The sequence below is a fragment of the Nyctereutes procyonoides genome, unplaced genomic scaffold, assembly GCF_905146905.1.
Source record: "Nyctereutes procyonoides isolate TBG_1078 unplaced genomic scaffold, NYPRO_anot_genome, whole genome shotgun sequence".
NCBI classification, from domain to species: domain Eukaryota; kingdom Metazoa; phylum Chordata; class Mammalia; order Carnivora; family Canidae; genus Nyctereutes; species Nyctereutes procyonoides.
In genome coordinates, this window is record NW_026575146.1 from 73,705,628 (window position 1) to 73,721,490 (window position 15,863).

General features: G+C 53.8%; 1 protein-coding gene across 5 annotated transcripts; it reads left to right on the forward strand.

The window, feature by feature from the left end:
* The first annotated feature begins 541 nt into the window (after window positions 1-541).
* Window positions 542-15,782, forward strand: RASIP1 (Ras interacting protein 1). 5 transcript variants are annotated; one of them, XM_055309860.1, is made up of 15 exons: window positions 542-670; window positions 965-1,184; window positions 1,447-1,674; window positions 1,898-2,083; window positions 2,318-2,458; window positions 3,096-3,781; window positions 5,777-6,132; window positions 9,273-9,926; window positions 10,616-10,653; window positions 10,871-11,022; window positions 11,127-11,242; window positions 12,576-12,819; window positions 13,030-13,202; window positions 14,656-14,803; window positions 15,377-15,782. In XM_055309860.1, exons 5-15 carry the CDS (start codon window positions 2,322-2,324, stop codon window positions 15,574-15,576), a joined length of 2,904 nt encoding a protein of 967 aa, XP_055165835.1. In that variant the 5' UTR covers window positions 542-670; window positions 965-1,184; window positions 1,447-1,674; window positions 1,898-2,083; window positions 2,318-2,321; the 3' UTR covers window positions 15,577-15,782. The 5 variants fall into 5 exon arrangements, with proteins under 5 accessions (XP_055165835.1, XP_055165837.1, XP_055165836.1 ...); XM_055309862.1 differs by having other exon boundaries at window positions 1,447-2,083; window positions 11,139-11,242; XM_055309861.1 differs by having other exon boundaries at window positions 577-670; window positions 1,028-1,184; window positions 1,447-2,083.
* The last annotated feature ends 81 nt before the right edge of the window (window positions 15,783-15,863 follow it).

Consider the following 15,863-nt stretch of genomic DNA (forward strand, 5'->3'; position numbering starts at 1 on the left):
GAGCTGGGACCAGAAGGAGGGGTCGACGCAAAGAGGGCGGAGCCAGAGGAGGGACTGACTCTGGAGGGGGCGGGGGCTGGAGCTGGCCGAGACAAAGTAGGAGCGAGTTAGGAGGGAGCATCCCACAGTAACTCCCTATCCCCAGTGCACGAAGTCGTGGTCCATGAACTGGAAGACCTGGTCCTGGATTGTGAGCTCAGCTGGCATCGAATCTCTGCAGGCCTGAGCAATTACACATTTTACAGGGTGGGACCCACTAACTCCTGTAACCCTTGAACCCCGAGTCCATCAGGCTTGTGTGCGCCCCCTGATCTTTGTATCCAGAGGCTTGCATCTACAATCCCTATGGCCCATGATCTACCAGATTTTGCTGCTTCTGATCCCCGGAGACCCTATGCCCTGCCCCAGTATACCCTGGACTCCCATTTCCCCCATTGAGACCCCGTGGTTATCTCACCCCTGTACAACCCGAAACCCTGAATTCCCCAGGCCTCTGTGACCCCTTGAGCTTGGGTCTAGGTTTTAGGGAGCAACAGCTTGCTGCTGTCCGTGGGGAAAGAGCCCACCCTGACCAAGGCCATGGTGAGATTAGAAGATGCAGGTACCTACCGCTGCGAGTTGGCCAATATGAAAACCTCCCGTGCCGCGGTCACGCATTTTCGTGTCAGAGGTCAGTGCTGGGGAGTTGACAGAAGTGTGAGATTCAGGGTCCTGGGGTTGGGGGGAGTCGGCTTCAGGGCACGGGCCTGCGGCGCTTAACCTCCTGTTGGGGTGTGGTTTCAGGCCACGAGGGTGTGGCTTCGCACCCTGTGGCCCTCCGCTGCCGGACAGAGATTCACGCAGTTAGGGACGCGCTGCTCTCCTGGAAGAGACCTGGGTCTTGGGGCGAGTTGGAGTGGAGAGGGCTTGCCTTGGCCATGGCGGGACCTTCGTGCCCTCCCAGGACTCCTTCCCTCTCTATCAGTGCTGCCCCAAAGAGCCGGTGGAGCCGTCCGGTCGTCACCAACCACTACTACTACTACCACAGAGTACGAATTCTCTACGGAATGGGATCTCTCTCTGCTCTTCCCAACCGCCCTGGCTAATCCGTCAGAGTGTCCGAAGTCCGAGGACGTTCTGAGAGGCCGTCTGATAGGACTGCTGCTCTGGGGCTTACTGGTGCTGTTAATCGCCTTTGTGACCGCGTAAGCCGCCCTCTGAAGAAGGCAGGGCTTGGGGCAAGGGGAGGGACCTCCAACTTCCTACCGGCGGAGGGGGTCTGGGAACTGGGGAACCCTGAGAGCTGCACTTCCCTTGTGGACGGGGCCTACAGAACAGGGTGGGGCTTACCTAGGTGGGCTCAGCTTGGGTCACTACTAGAATAGGATCAAATATAGGGAGGGTGGGAGGGGTGTCTCTCACTCAGGACCTAATCTGGTTTCGCTATTTGCACCCCACCCTCCCCAGGATCCTTTGCTTTCGACCTGGGAAGGTGATCAGTTACATAAAGTCTTGGAGGACCAACCAGAAGGAGGCTGCTCAGCAGGCCCAGACTGCTATGGAGCCCCAGGCTGCCCTGGAGTCCCAGGGTGGGCCGGAGCCCCAGGGTGCCCAGAAGCCCCAGAGTACCCGGAAGCCCCAGGCTGCCCCGAAGCCCAGTGTTCCAAAGGGAAAACTCTCGGCATCAAAGCTCCAGTAAAGATTTATCTGGTGGTCTAAATATCTGAGTCATTCCTCCCATCTGATCCTAACTTTTGGTTTCCCTAGAGGAGAGGTCTGGGTCTGGGGATGGTCTCCTGTGTGAGAGAGGAGGGGCTGGAACCCAGCTCCCTGAGTCCTGGAAGGGCCAACTGGCTGAGACTAATTCCAGAATCAAGGAGCGGGGAAAGGCCAGCCCTCCCCACATCTCCTCCCCCAGGCCCAGTCCTCTCACAGGACGCCCCCTCCCCGCTCTTCCTGCCGGGTTTCCTCTTGCCTTTTCCTGTCCCCCACCCAGTGCTGGGAGCTGGGGCAGAGGCAAAGGCTGAACAGGAGCAGCGAGGTCAGGAACCAACCAGGGCCAACGGAGCCAAGGCCCCGGGGTGCTGCTGGGACCTGAAGCAGGGTAAGAGCCAGGGACCCAGGAGTCCAGACCCCTCCTCCCTCAGACCTGGGAGCCAGTCCCCAGTCATCTCCCACCGTAGCACCCAGGAGTTCCCGCTCCCATCCTTCTCCTGCATTCGGACTCAGAAGTCTGAGCCCCAGCCCCTCTCTCTCTGACCAAGGAGTCCGGGTCCCCCTCCATCCCAGCCCCACCACTCTGGGCCTCAGGAGTCGGGTCTTACCCACCCTTCCTTAGGGCCATGCTATCTGGTGAACGGAAGGAGGGCGGAAGCCCCCGCTTCGGGAAGCTCCATCTCCCTGTGGGCCTGTGGATCAATTCTCCCAGGAAGCAGCTGGCCAAGCTGGGGCGGCGCTGGCCCAGTGCTGCCTCTGTTAAGTGAGTGCCCACCTCCTTGAGACTCTTGCCCCTGCCCCATCTACCTCCCAGTTGTCCCTGTTTATCACCCAGTCTCTGCACTGGGTAATGCCAGGGGCTCCAAGGATTGGCTTCCAGTTCCTGTCCTGAATGGGCAAGTGAACTGGCAGGCAAGAGGAGACAAGTGGGCATCAATGCTCCTAGACCCGGTGTGGGGGAGTGCCGGCTCTATAGATGGGCTTAGGCTGGATGGACAAGGGGATGGGGACCCCGGGATAGGGGTTTGATTTACCTTCCTTCCTCCTCTCCCTGCTTACCTCTTGGAATTTCCTTCTGTGGGACTCGCCTTTATTTATTTATTTCTCTCTCTCTCTTTGCCTCTGGCCTCTGCCCAATCCCATCTCTGTCGCCCCCCACCCCCACCCCCTGCATCTCTCGCCCTTCTGTGGGTCTCTGTCCCTCTTTCTCTCGTTTTCTGTCCCCTCTCAATGGGTCTCTGTTGCTCTCTGGGTCTCTGCCCCCCAATTCCTTTCTCCCTGGGTCTCTGTCCCCTCCATCTCGGTCTTTGCCTACCTCTCTCCTTCTCCACCATCTACTCCGGCCTCTGCCTGTCTGCCTGGGGCTTTCCCCGCCTCTCCACTCCCCGGCGCGCTCCCAGGTCGTCGTCTTCAGACACGGGGAGCCGCAGCAGCGAGCCTCTGCCCCCGCCGCCACCGCACGTGGAGTTGCGGAGAGTGGGCGCGGTGAAGGCGGCCGGGGGAGCCTCCGGGAGTCGCGCCAAGCGCATCTCCCAGCTCTTTCGGGGCTCGGGGACCGGGGCCACGGGGTCCGGCGGCGCGGGAGGCCCCGGGACTCCTGGGGGCGCCCAGCGCTGGGCCAGCGAGAAGAAGCTGCCGGAGCTAGCGGCGGGCGTGGCCCCCGAGCCCCCGCTAGCCGCCCGCGCCACGGCGCCCCCGGGGGTCCTCAAGATCTTCGGCGCCGGGCTGGCGTCGGGCGCCAACTACAAGAGCGTGCTGGCCACTGCGCGCTCCACGGCACGCGAGCTGGTGGCCGAGGCGCTGGAGCGCTACGGGCTGTCGGGCAGCCCCGGGGGCGGCCCGGGCGAGAGCAGCTGCGTGGACGCCTTCGCGCTGTGCGACGCGCTGGGCCGGCCCGCGGCGGGCGGCGTGGGCGGCGGCGAGTGGCGGGCGGAGCACCTGCGCGTGCTGGGCGACTCGGAGCGTCCGCTGCTGGTGCAGGAGCTGTGGCGGGCGCGGCCCGGCTGGGCGCGGCGTTTCGAGCTGCGCGGCCGCGAGGAGGCGCGCCGCCTGGAGCAGGAGGCCTTCGGGGCGGCAGACAGCGACGGTGAGCCGAACCCCGCCGGACGCTGAGGGGCGGGGCTTTGCGGGATGGGGCGGGGCCTGTTCTGGAGGCGGGGCCTCGAGAGGTGGGGCGGGGCTTGGGAGCGGGGGCGCTGGGGCGGGGAAGGATCTGTGGGGCTGGAGGGGCCGGTGGTAGGCTGGAGGCGAGTCCGCGGGAGAGAAGGGGACTGGGAGGGACCTAGAGCGCCAGGTGGAGTAGAGAGTGGGCCTGGAGCAGGACCCGACTCAGCGGACTGGCAAGGCCGATGGGCGGGGCGTGTGATGCTGGGGCGGGGCCTGCGGAATAGAGTAACCTGGAGCGAGACAGGTGGAATGGTGGCGCTGGCCCCTCTGTCTGGAGGCCTCTCAGAACAATAGGTTGAAGGGGTTCGAGAGGAACAGGGCCTGTGTAGATTTTTATTTTATTTTATTTTAATTTATTTATTTATTTATGATAGTCACAGAGAGAGAGAGAGGCAGAGACATAGGCAGAGGGAGAAGCAGGCTCCATGCACCGGGAGCCCGATATGGGATTCGATCCCGGGTCTCCCAGATTGCGCCCTGAGCCAAAGGCAGGCGCCAAACCGCTGCGCCACCCAGGGATCCCTTAGATTTTTTTTAAAAGATTTTATTTATTTATTCATTCATAAGAGACAGAGAGAGAGAGAGAGAGAGACAGGAGGAGGGAGAAGCAGGCTCCCTGCAGGGACCCCAACGTGGGACTCGATCCCCAGACTCCGGGATCACGCCCTGGGCCAAAGGCAGGCGCCAAACCGCTGAGCCACCCAGGGATCCCAGGGCCTGTGTAGATTAAGTGTATGAAGGGAAGAGACCTGGAGAGTGAAGAAATGGGCTACTTGATCAGGGCCTAGGAATGGGCAAAGCCTCGGGGCACCTGGCCTTGGAGCAGGTGGTCCTAGGCTAAGTTGGCTGCAGAGTGGGAGATTTAAGGGTGGCTCAAGGGAAATGAAGAGGAAGAGTATTCTTAGAGGCCAAGGAAGGTCATGCTTACATGCTGGCCTGGTATTTGAGAAGGCTGGCCAGGAACAGGAGGTGATGCCATGTGTGAAATAGTAAGTGCAGAGCAGGGCCTGGCAGGAATGGGGCCTGGCTCCGGGCTAGGGGCCGCCCAGGGCGCCTTCTAATGCTTTTCTGTTTCTGAGTCTCCCTTTGGGAGATAGAGTATTGTAGCAGTTAACTCAGGAGCTTTGAACTCTGGCTTGGATTCCAGTATGTCCTTTACTGGTTAAACTGAGCAAAACCTGAGGTGAAGGTGGAATGAGATCATGTATAAAAGGGCTTTAGCACAAGGCTTGGCACATAGTAGTTGCCTAATAAAGGATGGCAATTATTACCATTGTTGTTTCTCTCTCTCTCTCTCTCGCTCGCTCGCTCTCTCTCTCCACAAAGCATTTGTTGAGCGCCTACTGTGGGCTACACATTATTTAGGGCCCTGGGGGAATACAGTGAGCCCAGGACAGGTGAGGTTTCCACCCTCCTAGATTTCACAGCCTAGTGAGAAACACCTCAGTTCATTCCTTTGGCTCATTTCCACTAACCCCCCACTATGTGCCAGGGCTCTGCTAGGTCCAGACAAAGCCCGGTGTGTCCAGTTGTGCCCTTCTCTGCTGCAGCTTGGAGTGTCAGGGAAGGGTGCTCGGGAGGAGGTGGTTTCTGTCTCCTTGAGGACAGTCTTCTCTGTTCACTGCCAAGTCCCTAGTGCCTAGAAAAGTGCTCCGCACACAGTAGGTCCCCTCCTCCCCCCCAATTAAAATAATCAATTCATTTCTGAGCTGAATACTGTCAGGTGGGTAGAAGTCAGGCAGAAAATGTGTTTCAGGCAGAGGGAACAGCATATGCAAAAACCTAAAGGTGGGAAGCCTCCTCACTTCTCTGTAGTCAATTCTTGGTTCTATAATCTCCAAATCTCTGAGCCTGCCTGTCTGTCTCGGTGTCTTTTTAGCCTCCGCCTCATCCCCTCTCTGTCTCTCCCCCGCAGGCACGGGCGCCCCCTCGTGGCGGCCACAAAAGAACCGTTCCCGGGCGGCTTCCGGCGGGGCGGCCCTGGCCAGTCCTGGCCCGGGGTCCGGCTCAGGGCCCCCTGCTGGGTCTGGGGGCAAAGAACGCTCGGAAAACCTGTCCCTGCGACGCAGCGTGTCGGAGCTCAGCCTGCAGGGGCGGCGGCGGCGGCAGCAGGAGCGCAGGCAGCAGGCACTTAGCATGGCCCCAGGGGCAGCCGATGCCCAGATCGGACCCGCAGACCCTGGCGACTTCGATCAGTTGACCCAGTGCCTCATCCAGGCCCCCAGCAACCGTCCCTACTTCCTGCTGCTCCAGGGCTACCAGGACGCCCAGGTAAGCGCACCCTGGCCTACCGGGAGAGACCTATTGCTCTACGCTTCGTTTGCCCAGCGACCAAATTACAACTCCCATTATTCTTTGGATGGCGCAGTCTCAGGAATGCCGGAAGGTGTGGTCCCAGCGAGGTTCCAGGGTAGGAGATGTCATTGTCAGAGATGGAGGATGGGGGTGGTGGTAGCTAGCGGTGGAGGTTGATGGCTGAAAAAGAACTCGCTGGAGGAACAAGTAGGGAATGGCAGATTTCACACAAAACGGGGAAAGCTGTCTTTGTCAAGGGGTGAAAGTGACAGCCTATTGTAAAATAAGGATGTCCTTGTAAGGGTCCATTTCTTGATGAGGAGTAATAGAAGTGTCTATCTTGTTTGGGAGGAAGATAATTTGGCTGATGCATGGGGTCTTGTTCTGGGTAAGCCTATATTTTCTTGGAAGGAGTGGACCAATCCATTTCTTAAAGGTACTGGTTTACACTGGACCAATTTGACTATTGCTGATGGGGGTAGGTGAGACTAATACTTCTATTTTATTTATTTATTTATTTGTTTGTTTATTTAATTTATTTTATAATTTTTTGTTCCTTGGACTTTTTTTTTTTTTTTTTTTTTTTTTTTTAGATTTTGTTTATTTATTCATGAGACACAGAGAGAAAGGCAGAGAACTAGGCAGAGGGAGAAGCAGGCTCCATGCAGGGAGCCTGATGTGGGACTTGATCCCAGGACTCCAGGATCATGCCCTGGGCCGAAGGCAGGTGCTCAACTGCTGAGCCACCCAGGCATCTCGATACTTCTATCTTATATATTTGGGTGATGATAGAACTTGTTTGAGGGGATCCCTGGGTGGCTCAGCGGTTTAGCATTCCCTTCAGCCCAGGGCGTGATCCTGGAGTCCCAGGATCCAGTCCCACGTGGGGCTCCCTGCATGGAGCCTGCTTCTCCCTCTGCCTGTGTCTCTGTCTCTCTGTGTCTCTCATTAATAAATAAATAAAATATTAAAAAAATTTTATTTGAGTGTCAGAGAGCAAGGGAGGGAGAAAACATTAGAAGTTAGTAGAAAATTACTCGTGGGTTAGAGGGAAATTATTATATTAATAGAAACGTAATGTATGAAAAAAAGGAACATAATGTATCATTGGAAATATTCATTTTCATGAGTGTGATAATTGGGAGAATCATTTTTATGGTATTGTTTGACTTTGGGTAACAGTGGTACAGCCAAGTTCAACAGATACTTTTGAGAATCATTGGGAAAGCCTACTGGTGGAGCTCAGTGAATAGTCTCGTGTTGTCAGAGAATGATCCACTTGGGTTAGGAGGCCTAGCTGTGTGTGTGAGTGAGAGGGGAAGACTCTTGAGAGCAGGGCTTGCATGGAAGAATTAATTCCTCCTTGTTGGGGCAAGGGGACTGGGCAAGTTCATTCTAGGCAGGAGTTTGCATATATTATAACAGCCCATTTCTCCAGGCAAGGTTGGAGAATAGGAGGGTCCATTCTGGGAAGGTAGTCAAGTTGGAAGAATCTATTCTGGGAGTATAGGAGAGTCTAGTATGGGAAGAGGGGAAGACATTGGAAACATCCACTCTTTCGAGTGAGGTTCATGAGAAATTCCTAAGAAAGAGGCTTCATTGGAAGTCTTCTTTTCTTGGGATCAAGAGTAAGAGGTGAATCTCTTAGAAAGAGAAATTTATTTGTAGTCATTTATTCATGAGTGGCTGGCTATAACCTGAGAGTTCATTGCAGGCACTGTGGAAGCCTCCCCTCTTGGGTTAAGCAATTTTAGAGAAGGGGTTCATGTATTTTGGATCATTCCACTGCTTCAAACAGGGATAGAAAACAGGAAATTCTACCTTCAGAAGGTGGTAAGACTGAAAAGGTCCATTTTCTAGAGGCAGATGAACAAATACATTGTAGGAAGGAGTCTCTTTGGAAATGTCCCTCCATGGGGTGAAGGAATTGGGGGAGTTCAGTGTAGGAAGGGGATTTATGAATATGAGGATGATTATTCTCTTAGACATGAATAGAGAACAGAGAATGTATTTTAGGAAGGGGATCAGACTGAGCTCTTCCATTTTTATAGGTTGAAAATGGAAGAGTCTTTTTAGGAAGAGGTCTTCTGGAATTCACCTCTTCATTTGGTGGATGAAATGAGACACTCCATTATAAGAAGAGGGTCTCCTTGAAAACATCTATGTATAAGGTGGAGTTGCTAGAAGAACTACTATATGGAGATCTCCACGGAGATGTTCTTTAGGATGGGAAAATTGAAAGCATCCACTGATGGAGAGGAGGAGATCTTTAGAATCCTCTATCATGGGAGTGAAGGTGGTAGATGAGTCCATTGTAGTATTATGTCTCCTTGGAAGTGAGTTCAGCATTGAGTGGGAAAAAATAAGAGTCCATTGTAGAAAGGGGGTCTCCCCAGATGCATATACTCATGGGGTGGAAGAAACCTTTGTTCACAGGAGGAGTCTCTTTAAAGATATCCATCCTTTTTTTTTTTTTAAATATTCAGAAAAGCTATTATTGGAAGGGGAAACATCTTTGGTAGTCTCCATCATGGGGTAGAATGTCAGGCAAATGGGGCCAAAGGTAGGGAAATGGGAGAGTTCCTAAGTTCTAAGAGAAAGATTTCCTTGGAAAGTTCCATTCTTTGGGTAATGGGACAGTCCATTTGAGCGATGTGGGTGTGGTGTTCTTGGAAGCACCTATTCTTTGAGCTGGATGTTGTGGGAGAGTACACTGTGGGAAGGGATTGCCTGTAACAGTCCATTCAGAGGAGGTGAGATGGAAGTCTCCATCTCACTTTTCTCCATCTCACTGGAGAAAAGTCTCCTGGAAATCATCAATAATTTGAGGGAGAGGAATTATAGAGCCCATGTCAAGAAAGGGGTTTCCTTATAAGCAGCTGGTCTTCAAGATGAGTTTTATGGGTCAGTTGGTCACAGGAAGTGCCTTTGAAAAGTCCACTCATGCTTGGGTGGAGGTAATTGGTGAGTCCTTTGGAATCCCAGGAGATCTCCTTGGAAGTGTTCATCCTGAGGGAGGTGGTTGATGGGAGAGTGGATTGTGGCAAAAGGTCTTCTTTAGAAGCATCCATTCCTCATGGAGACGTGTCTCTACTGTGTCTTCACTTTCCCTCCAGGACTTCGTGGTGTATGTGATGACACGGGAGCAGCACGTCTTCGGCCGCGGGGGGAACTCCTCAGCCCGTAGTGGGTCCCCCGCCCCATACGTGGACACCTTTCTCAATGCCCCTGACATCCTGCCACGGCACTGCACGGTGCGTGCGGGCCCTGAGCCCCCAGCCATGGTGCGCCCATCCCGGGGGGCCCCAGTAACGCATAACGGGTGCCTCCTGCTGCGGGAGGCCGAGCTGCACCCTGGCGACCTGCTGGGGCTGGGCGAGCACTTCCTCTTCATGTACAAGGACCCCCGCACTGGGGGCTCTGGGCCTGCGCGGCCGCCCTGGCTGCCCGCCCGCCCGGGGACCACCCCGCCCGGTCCAGGGTGGGCCTTCTCTTGCCGCCTGTGCGGCCGGGGCCTGCAGGAGCGGGGCGAGGCGCTGGCGGCCTACCTGGACGGCCGGGAGCCCGTGCTGCGCTTTCGGCCGCGCGAAGAGGAGGCGCTGCTGGGCGAGATCGTGCGTGCTGCCGCCGCGGGCGCTGGGGACCTGCCACCGCTGGGGCCCGCCACCCTGCTGGCGCTGTGCGTGCAGCATTCAGCCCGAGAGCTGGAGCTGGGCCACCTGCCGCGCCTCCTGGGCCGCCTGGCCCGACTCATTAAGGAGGCTGTCTGGGTGAGTCCTCCCACCGCAGTCCAGGCCCCTCAGAGCCCCAGATTCTTTCCCTAGCCACCCCTCGCCACCTCCCAGCCGTAGTGGGGCAGGATGAAACTGCCTCTTCCGTGATGCTTCAAGAGGGGCTTGGGCCATGAAGCAAGGGGTCTCATGGGATGCTGGGCCCTATGGATTCACCCACGGTACTAGAAGAGAAGGCAGAGAAACCATTCTGGGAGATCGGGAGAGAGATCTTGTTGGATGAGATCCCTTGGATGAGAAGTCAGGAGAGAGCACTGTGGGAGGTGAGGCAGGCAGCCCATTGGGCCTGATGCTTTGAGCAGTAGTGGGTGAGACCATTTCTTGGAGGCAAGAGAGAACAAATCAGTGGGACCTAAAGATGGAAGTGCCTGGGAGAAATCCCAGGTTCCATCCCCCTGAGCAGGGCTTATTAAAGAAAAGGTTAAGGAAGTATCTTGGGGGTAGGAAGAAACTATTTGAATGGAGCTGAGGGAGACAGACCACTCACAATCATGGGAGTTTGTATTTTAAACGGTAAGAAGAGGAGAGACCATTCTGAAGCTTGAGGGTTAGAGTCCATTTGAGTGGGGAGTCACTATCAAAAAGGTGCTTCTAGAAAAACCAGGGTATTAACTCATAGGCCTCTCCCCACGCCCCCTCACCTTGACTCTGATCTTACTGTTCTACAGGAAAAAATTAAGGAAATTGGAGACCGTCAGCCAGAGAAGTAAGAGAAATTCTGGGGAGAAGGGTCTAGGGATGAAGGGGTGTGGGGATTTACAGCCAGTTCTGTGTTCACTCCATTCATATCTTAGTACAAGTTGCTGCTCTTCCTTGGTACTCAATGAGGATTGGCCTCAGTACCCAATTAGACTCAGATCTAGGGGTTCAGATACTACGGTGGGGGTTGGGCTAGGATCATAGGTTCTTTTCTCCTTCTCCAGCCACCCCGAGGGAGTCCCCGAGGTGCCCTTGACTCCGGAGGCTGTGTCGGTAGAGCTGCGGCCACTCATGCTGTGGATGGCCAACACCACGGAACTGCTGAGCTTTGTGCAGGAGAAAGTGCTGGAGATGGAGAAGGAGGCTGACCAGGAGGGTGAGCTCTGACCCAAGCCTAGGCTTCCCAAGCCCCCTGTCATTCCCTCTACTTGGGGACTTGGGCTCCTGCCTGTCAGCCTCTGGTCTCTCTCTCACCCCCAGGTCTGTCCTCAGACCCACAGCTCTGCAATGACTTGGAATTATGTGATGAGGCCATGGCCCTCCTGGATGAGGTCATCATGTGTACCTTTCAGCAGTCTGTCTACTACCTCACCAAGGTTGGTCTTGTCCCTGCTTCCTGTTGACACATAACCTCCTGACTTCCAGTTTGAATTACATCATTCTGATGTCACTTCCTATTTGACCTTGTGAGATTCCCTGCTTCTCTGACATCACTTCCCAGTCACTGCAGCACTTTGCTGTGTTGGAACCACTTCCTGTTTGAGCCTGCATTACTTCCTGCCTTCCCAGCTTTTCTTCCTGTCTCTCCAACTGTCCCCTCTTGGCCAGCTAACTTTACCATCTGGTTATATCACCTCTATCATTTTTTTTAAGCTCCTGTTTTCTAAGTCCACTGGCAAATTTCTTAGGTGGTTAGATAGATAGATGGGGGATCAAACAGTGCCGGACACTGTCGTTTAAACTAAAGGTCCTGGGAACCCTGGGTGGCGCAGCGGTTTAGCGCCTTCCTTTGGCCCAGGGCGCGATCCTGGAGACCCAGGATCGAATCCCACGTCGGGCTCCCGGTGCATGAAGCCTGCTTCTCCCTCTGCCTATGTCTCTGCCTCTTTCTCTCTCTGTGTGTGACTATCATAAATAAATAAAAATTAAAAAATTAAAAAAAAAAAACTAAAGGTCCTCTTGAATCCAGCTTCCCTTCCTGTGTTTGCTGATTTCACATCCTACAGCTCTGAATTCACTCCCTTTTCTGAGTCACAGATCTTTTCCCTGGAGTCTAGTCCTGCAGGACCTGCTATCTGTCCTTCCACTACCCTTGACCTTAAGACGGCTTCTTGGAATTTGTAGGGTTTCAGGCTTCCAGTGGACCTGAGTCCATATCGGTGAAAGGAAAAGGAATCTTTGGGTACAGTCTTTCTGTTCCATAAGCCGCCTTGATTTGGGAACCCAGTTCCTCCAAGGCTTCACTTCCTGTCTATCCCTGCCAAGTGTGGCTTTATTTCTTCTTCGGCTCTGACCTCATTTCCTGTCCTTCACTTTCCACTGGCTTACCGCCATGCCACTCCCACTTCCTGACTCTTCATTCTTTTTCTTTCCTTCGGGACCTCTGGATAAATAATTCTTTGACTGAAGGGGGCCTCTTTGTTCAGTATCCTTTTGTCGTCATGAGCTGTCTCTGTTGAGAACTCTGAGCCCTGTAAAGCACCAGAGGTAGTCATTAAAATACCCAAGAAACTCCTGGAGGCTTTCTTAAGACCTGAGGTGTTCTGGCCCTGATGAATGCTAGAAACCCACCTGGAAAGTAGGGATTTCCTCATAGAGACCTGTAGAGTGTCATGCGTAGAAAGGACTGTAATTTCCAGAAGTTCTATCACCCTGAACTTCCGGGAGGTTGTAGTCCAATCACCTGTTTGCATCTCTGTGTCTTCTTAGACTCTGTATTCAACACTGCCTGCTCTCCTGGATAGTAACCCTTTTACAGCTGGGGCAGAGCTGCCAGGGCCTGGCGCAGAGCTGGGGGCCATGCCTCCAGGGTTGAGACCAACCCTGGGCGTGTTCCAGGCAGCCCTGGAACTGACCAGCCAGTGTGAGCTGCACCCGGACCTCGTGTCTCAGACTTTCGGTTACTTGTTCTTCTTCTCCAATGCATCCCTTCTCAACTCACTGATGGAACGAGGTGAGGGTCAGACTGGGGAAGGGGCAGGGAGGAAAGGACGGGCAACCTCTAAGACCGGTATCAATTCAGACACCACGCCCACAGGATCAGTCCTCATGTTTAGGGACTCTGGCGAGCAAGCTCCAGATCCCAAGCTGAAGGATGGGAAGGGTTTGGGAGGAAGGAGGGCAGAGTCTGCAAACCAATTGCCCCTCATGCCCTTCCCTACAGGTCAAGGCCGGCCTTTCTATCAATGGTCCCGAGCTGTCCAAATCCGAACCAACTTGGACCTTGTCTTGGACTGGCTGCAGGGGGCCGGGCTGGGTGACATTGCCACTGAATTCTTCCGGAAACTCTCCATAGCTGTGAACCTGCTCTGTGTGCCCCGCACTTCTCTGCTCAAGGTGACTCCTGATCCCTGACCTCTGACATCCTCTATTCAGCTTACCCTTGGACCTCACCTTGGACTTCATGTTATCCCCTGCCCTGGCTCTGACACTGGGTGCGGCATTGACGGTTAGAGGAAGCCAGCCCCAAGTGTCCAAACTGCATCTGAATCCTGGGCTACTTGCTAATAATAGTTTCCAAGGCCCCCTCCCTCAGACGTGCTGATTCAGAAAGTTTGCTATGAGACCAGGGAATGTGATAGTTAAAACGTTCGTTGCACATAAACTACATGCCAGACGCTGTTTAGTAGTTTAGTACTTTTTTTTTATTTTTAAGATTTTATTTATGAGGGGAAAAGAGAGAGAGCGAACAAACAGGGGGAGCAGCAGAGGGAGAGGGAAAAGCAGACTCCCCACTGAGCAGGGAAGTCTCATGCAGGGCTCATTCCCAGGACCCTGAGATCATGACTTGAGCTGAAGGCAGATGCTTAATGGACTAAGCCATCCAGGCGCCCCTGTTTAGCACTTCTCATTGAATGTTGACTAAGCCTCATGAAATAGGTTATTAACTGAAAATTCTTTTCAGACAAGGAGGCTGAAAATCAGGTAGGATAAGTTACTCAATTTCATTTATTTATATTTATCAAACTTTAACAGAACATTTAATAAGCACTAGGCAGTGTCCTAACTACTTAATGATCTTGCCATATTGAATCCTCCTCAAAACTATGCCATTACATAGTTCCTAGTCCTGCCCACACCCAGTTGACAGATGAAGAGACTGAGGTACAGTGGCTTGCTAGAAGGTAATGAGTAGTGAAGCTGGGATTTTTGAGCCCAGGCAATCTGAGTCCAGAGTCTCTGGTTTTCAACCCACTGATGATTCGAATGTCATCTCAGTTAGGTGTAGAATTGTTCAGAAACAAAAAAATAGCCACAATATATAATGAACCTCTAGGTACACAACATCAGCTTCAATCATACAAACTAATGGGGGCACCTGGATGGCTCTGTGGTTGAGCATCTGCCTTTGGCTCAGGTCGTGATTCAGGGGTCCTGGGATTGAGTCTCACATCGGGCTCCCCACGGGGAGCCTGCTTCTTCCTCTGCCTGTGTCTCTGCCTTTCTGTGTGGGTCTCTAAGTAAAATCTTTAAAAATAATAATAATACAAACTAATGGCCCATTTTGTTTCTTCTTCACCCCACACCCAACTCCTAGATCTTCATTTATGCTGAAGCAAATAACTTTTTTTTTTTTTTAAAGCTGAGAGCATGAAAAAAAAAAAAAGCTGAGAGCATGCCTTTTCCCACCATCACTTTGGTGACAGCCTGGCCTCACAATGTCCGGAAGACATCGCACAGACACAACCATCTACCCATTACATCCATGCCCTTTATGGAGGGCCTTCCATTTAGGATTTCTCAGCTGCCCCATAATGACCCCAGATTTCTCACATGATCTTCCCACCAGGCTTCATGGAGCAGCCTACGAACTGACCACCCCACACTGACCCCTGCTCAGCTCCACCATCTGCTCAGCCACTACCAGCTGGGTCCTGGTCGTGGGCCACCACCTGCCTGGGATCCTCCCCCTGCAGAGCGAGATGCTGTGGACACAGGTGAGGAGAGATGGGGACAGAGGCACTGGGGCTGTCAGCTTCTTTTTTTTTTTTTTTTTTGTCCTCAGGACCCAGGAATTTATAGCCCCAACCCCTTCCTCTTTCTGACCCAGGATTATATACCTTTAACTCTCTCCTCCTTCAAGATCTAAGTGATGGACCCTAACTACCCCTCTCCCAGGGTACAAGAGTTCAAGCTCCATCTCTCCTTTTTTCCCCAAAGTTCGGGCCCTCAGCCTCTTCCCCGACAAGCTGCCCTCCTCGCCCAGTAATTCGGGTTCCGGACTCCTCCACTCTAAAGAGTCCGTAAAACTAAGCTCCCAGACCTTCCTTTCTCAGACCCAAGAACCCAACACCTCGCCCGTTTCCCGGGCAACGGTGGCCTTTCTTTGTGTGAACTACAACTCCCATGATGCCTGGGGACTCCCAAGAGTCGTGTTTGAGTGGATCCTGCTCCAGGAATTGCTGGGAGTTGAAGTTTTTCCCTCGGGCATGACGCAGCTTCTCCCCCCCCAACACTGCTACCCATCACCCATTTTCAGAATTTGACTCTATCTTTCTTCGATTTCCTAGGGGACATCTTCGAAAGCTTCTCTTCCCATCCTCCCCTCATCCTGCCCTTGGGCAGCTCGCGCCTGCGCCTCACGGGTCCTGTGACGGACGACGCCCTGCACCGTGAACTGCGCAGGCTCCGCCGTCTTCTCTGGGATCTTGAGCAGCAGGAACTGCCGGCCAATCACCGCCACGGGCCTCCCGCGGCCACGCCTCCTTGAAAACCAATAACGAACAAGCGCGCGAACCTTGAAAATTCTTCGGCTTCCGCTCCCTGGAGCCCGCCTGAGCTCCGAGCTCTCTGGGAGTTGTAGTTCTTTCCTCGCGTGGGATGCCGGGAGTTTGAGTTTTCGGGCAGTAGAGGATGGGACAGTGGGAAAATGGGCTTGGGAAGTGAGCGCAAGGAGCAATAAAGGTATCTGTCGTATTGGCAACGCCTCACTTGTTAAGACTCGGGAACGCTGGTGATGATGACTTTCTGCGGATTACAGCACCATGGTCCTCGACT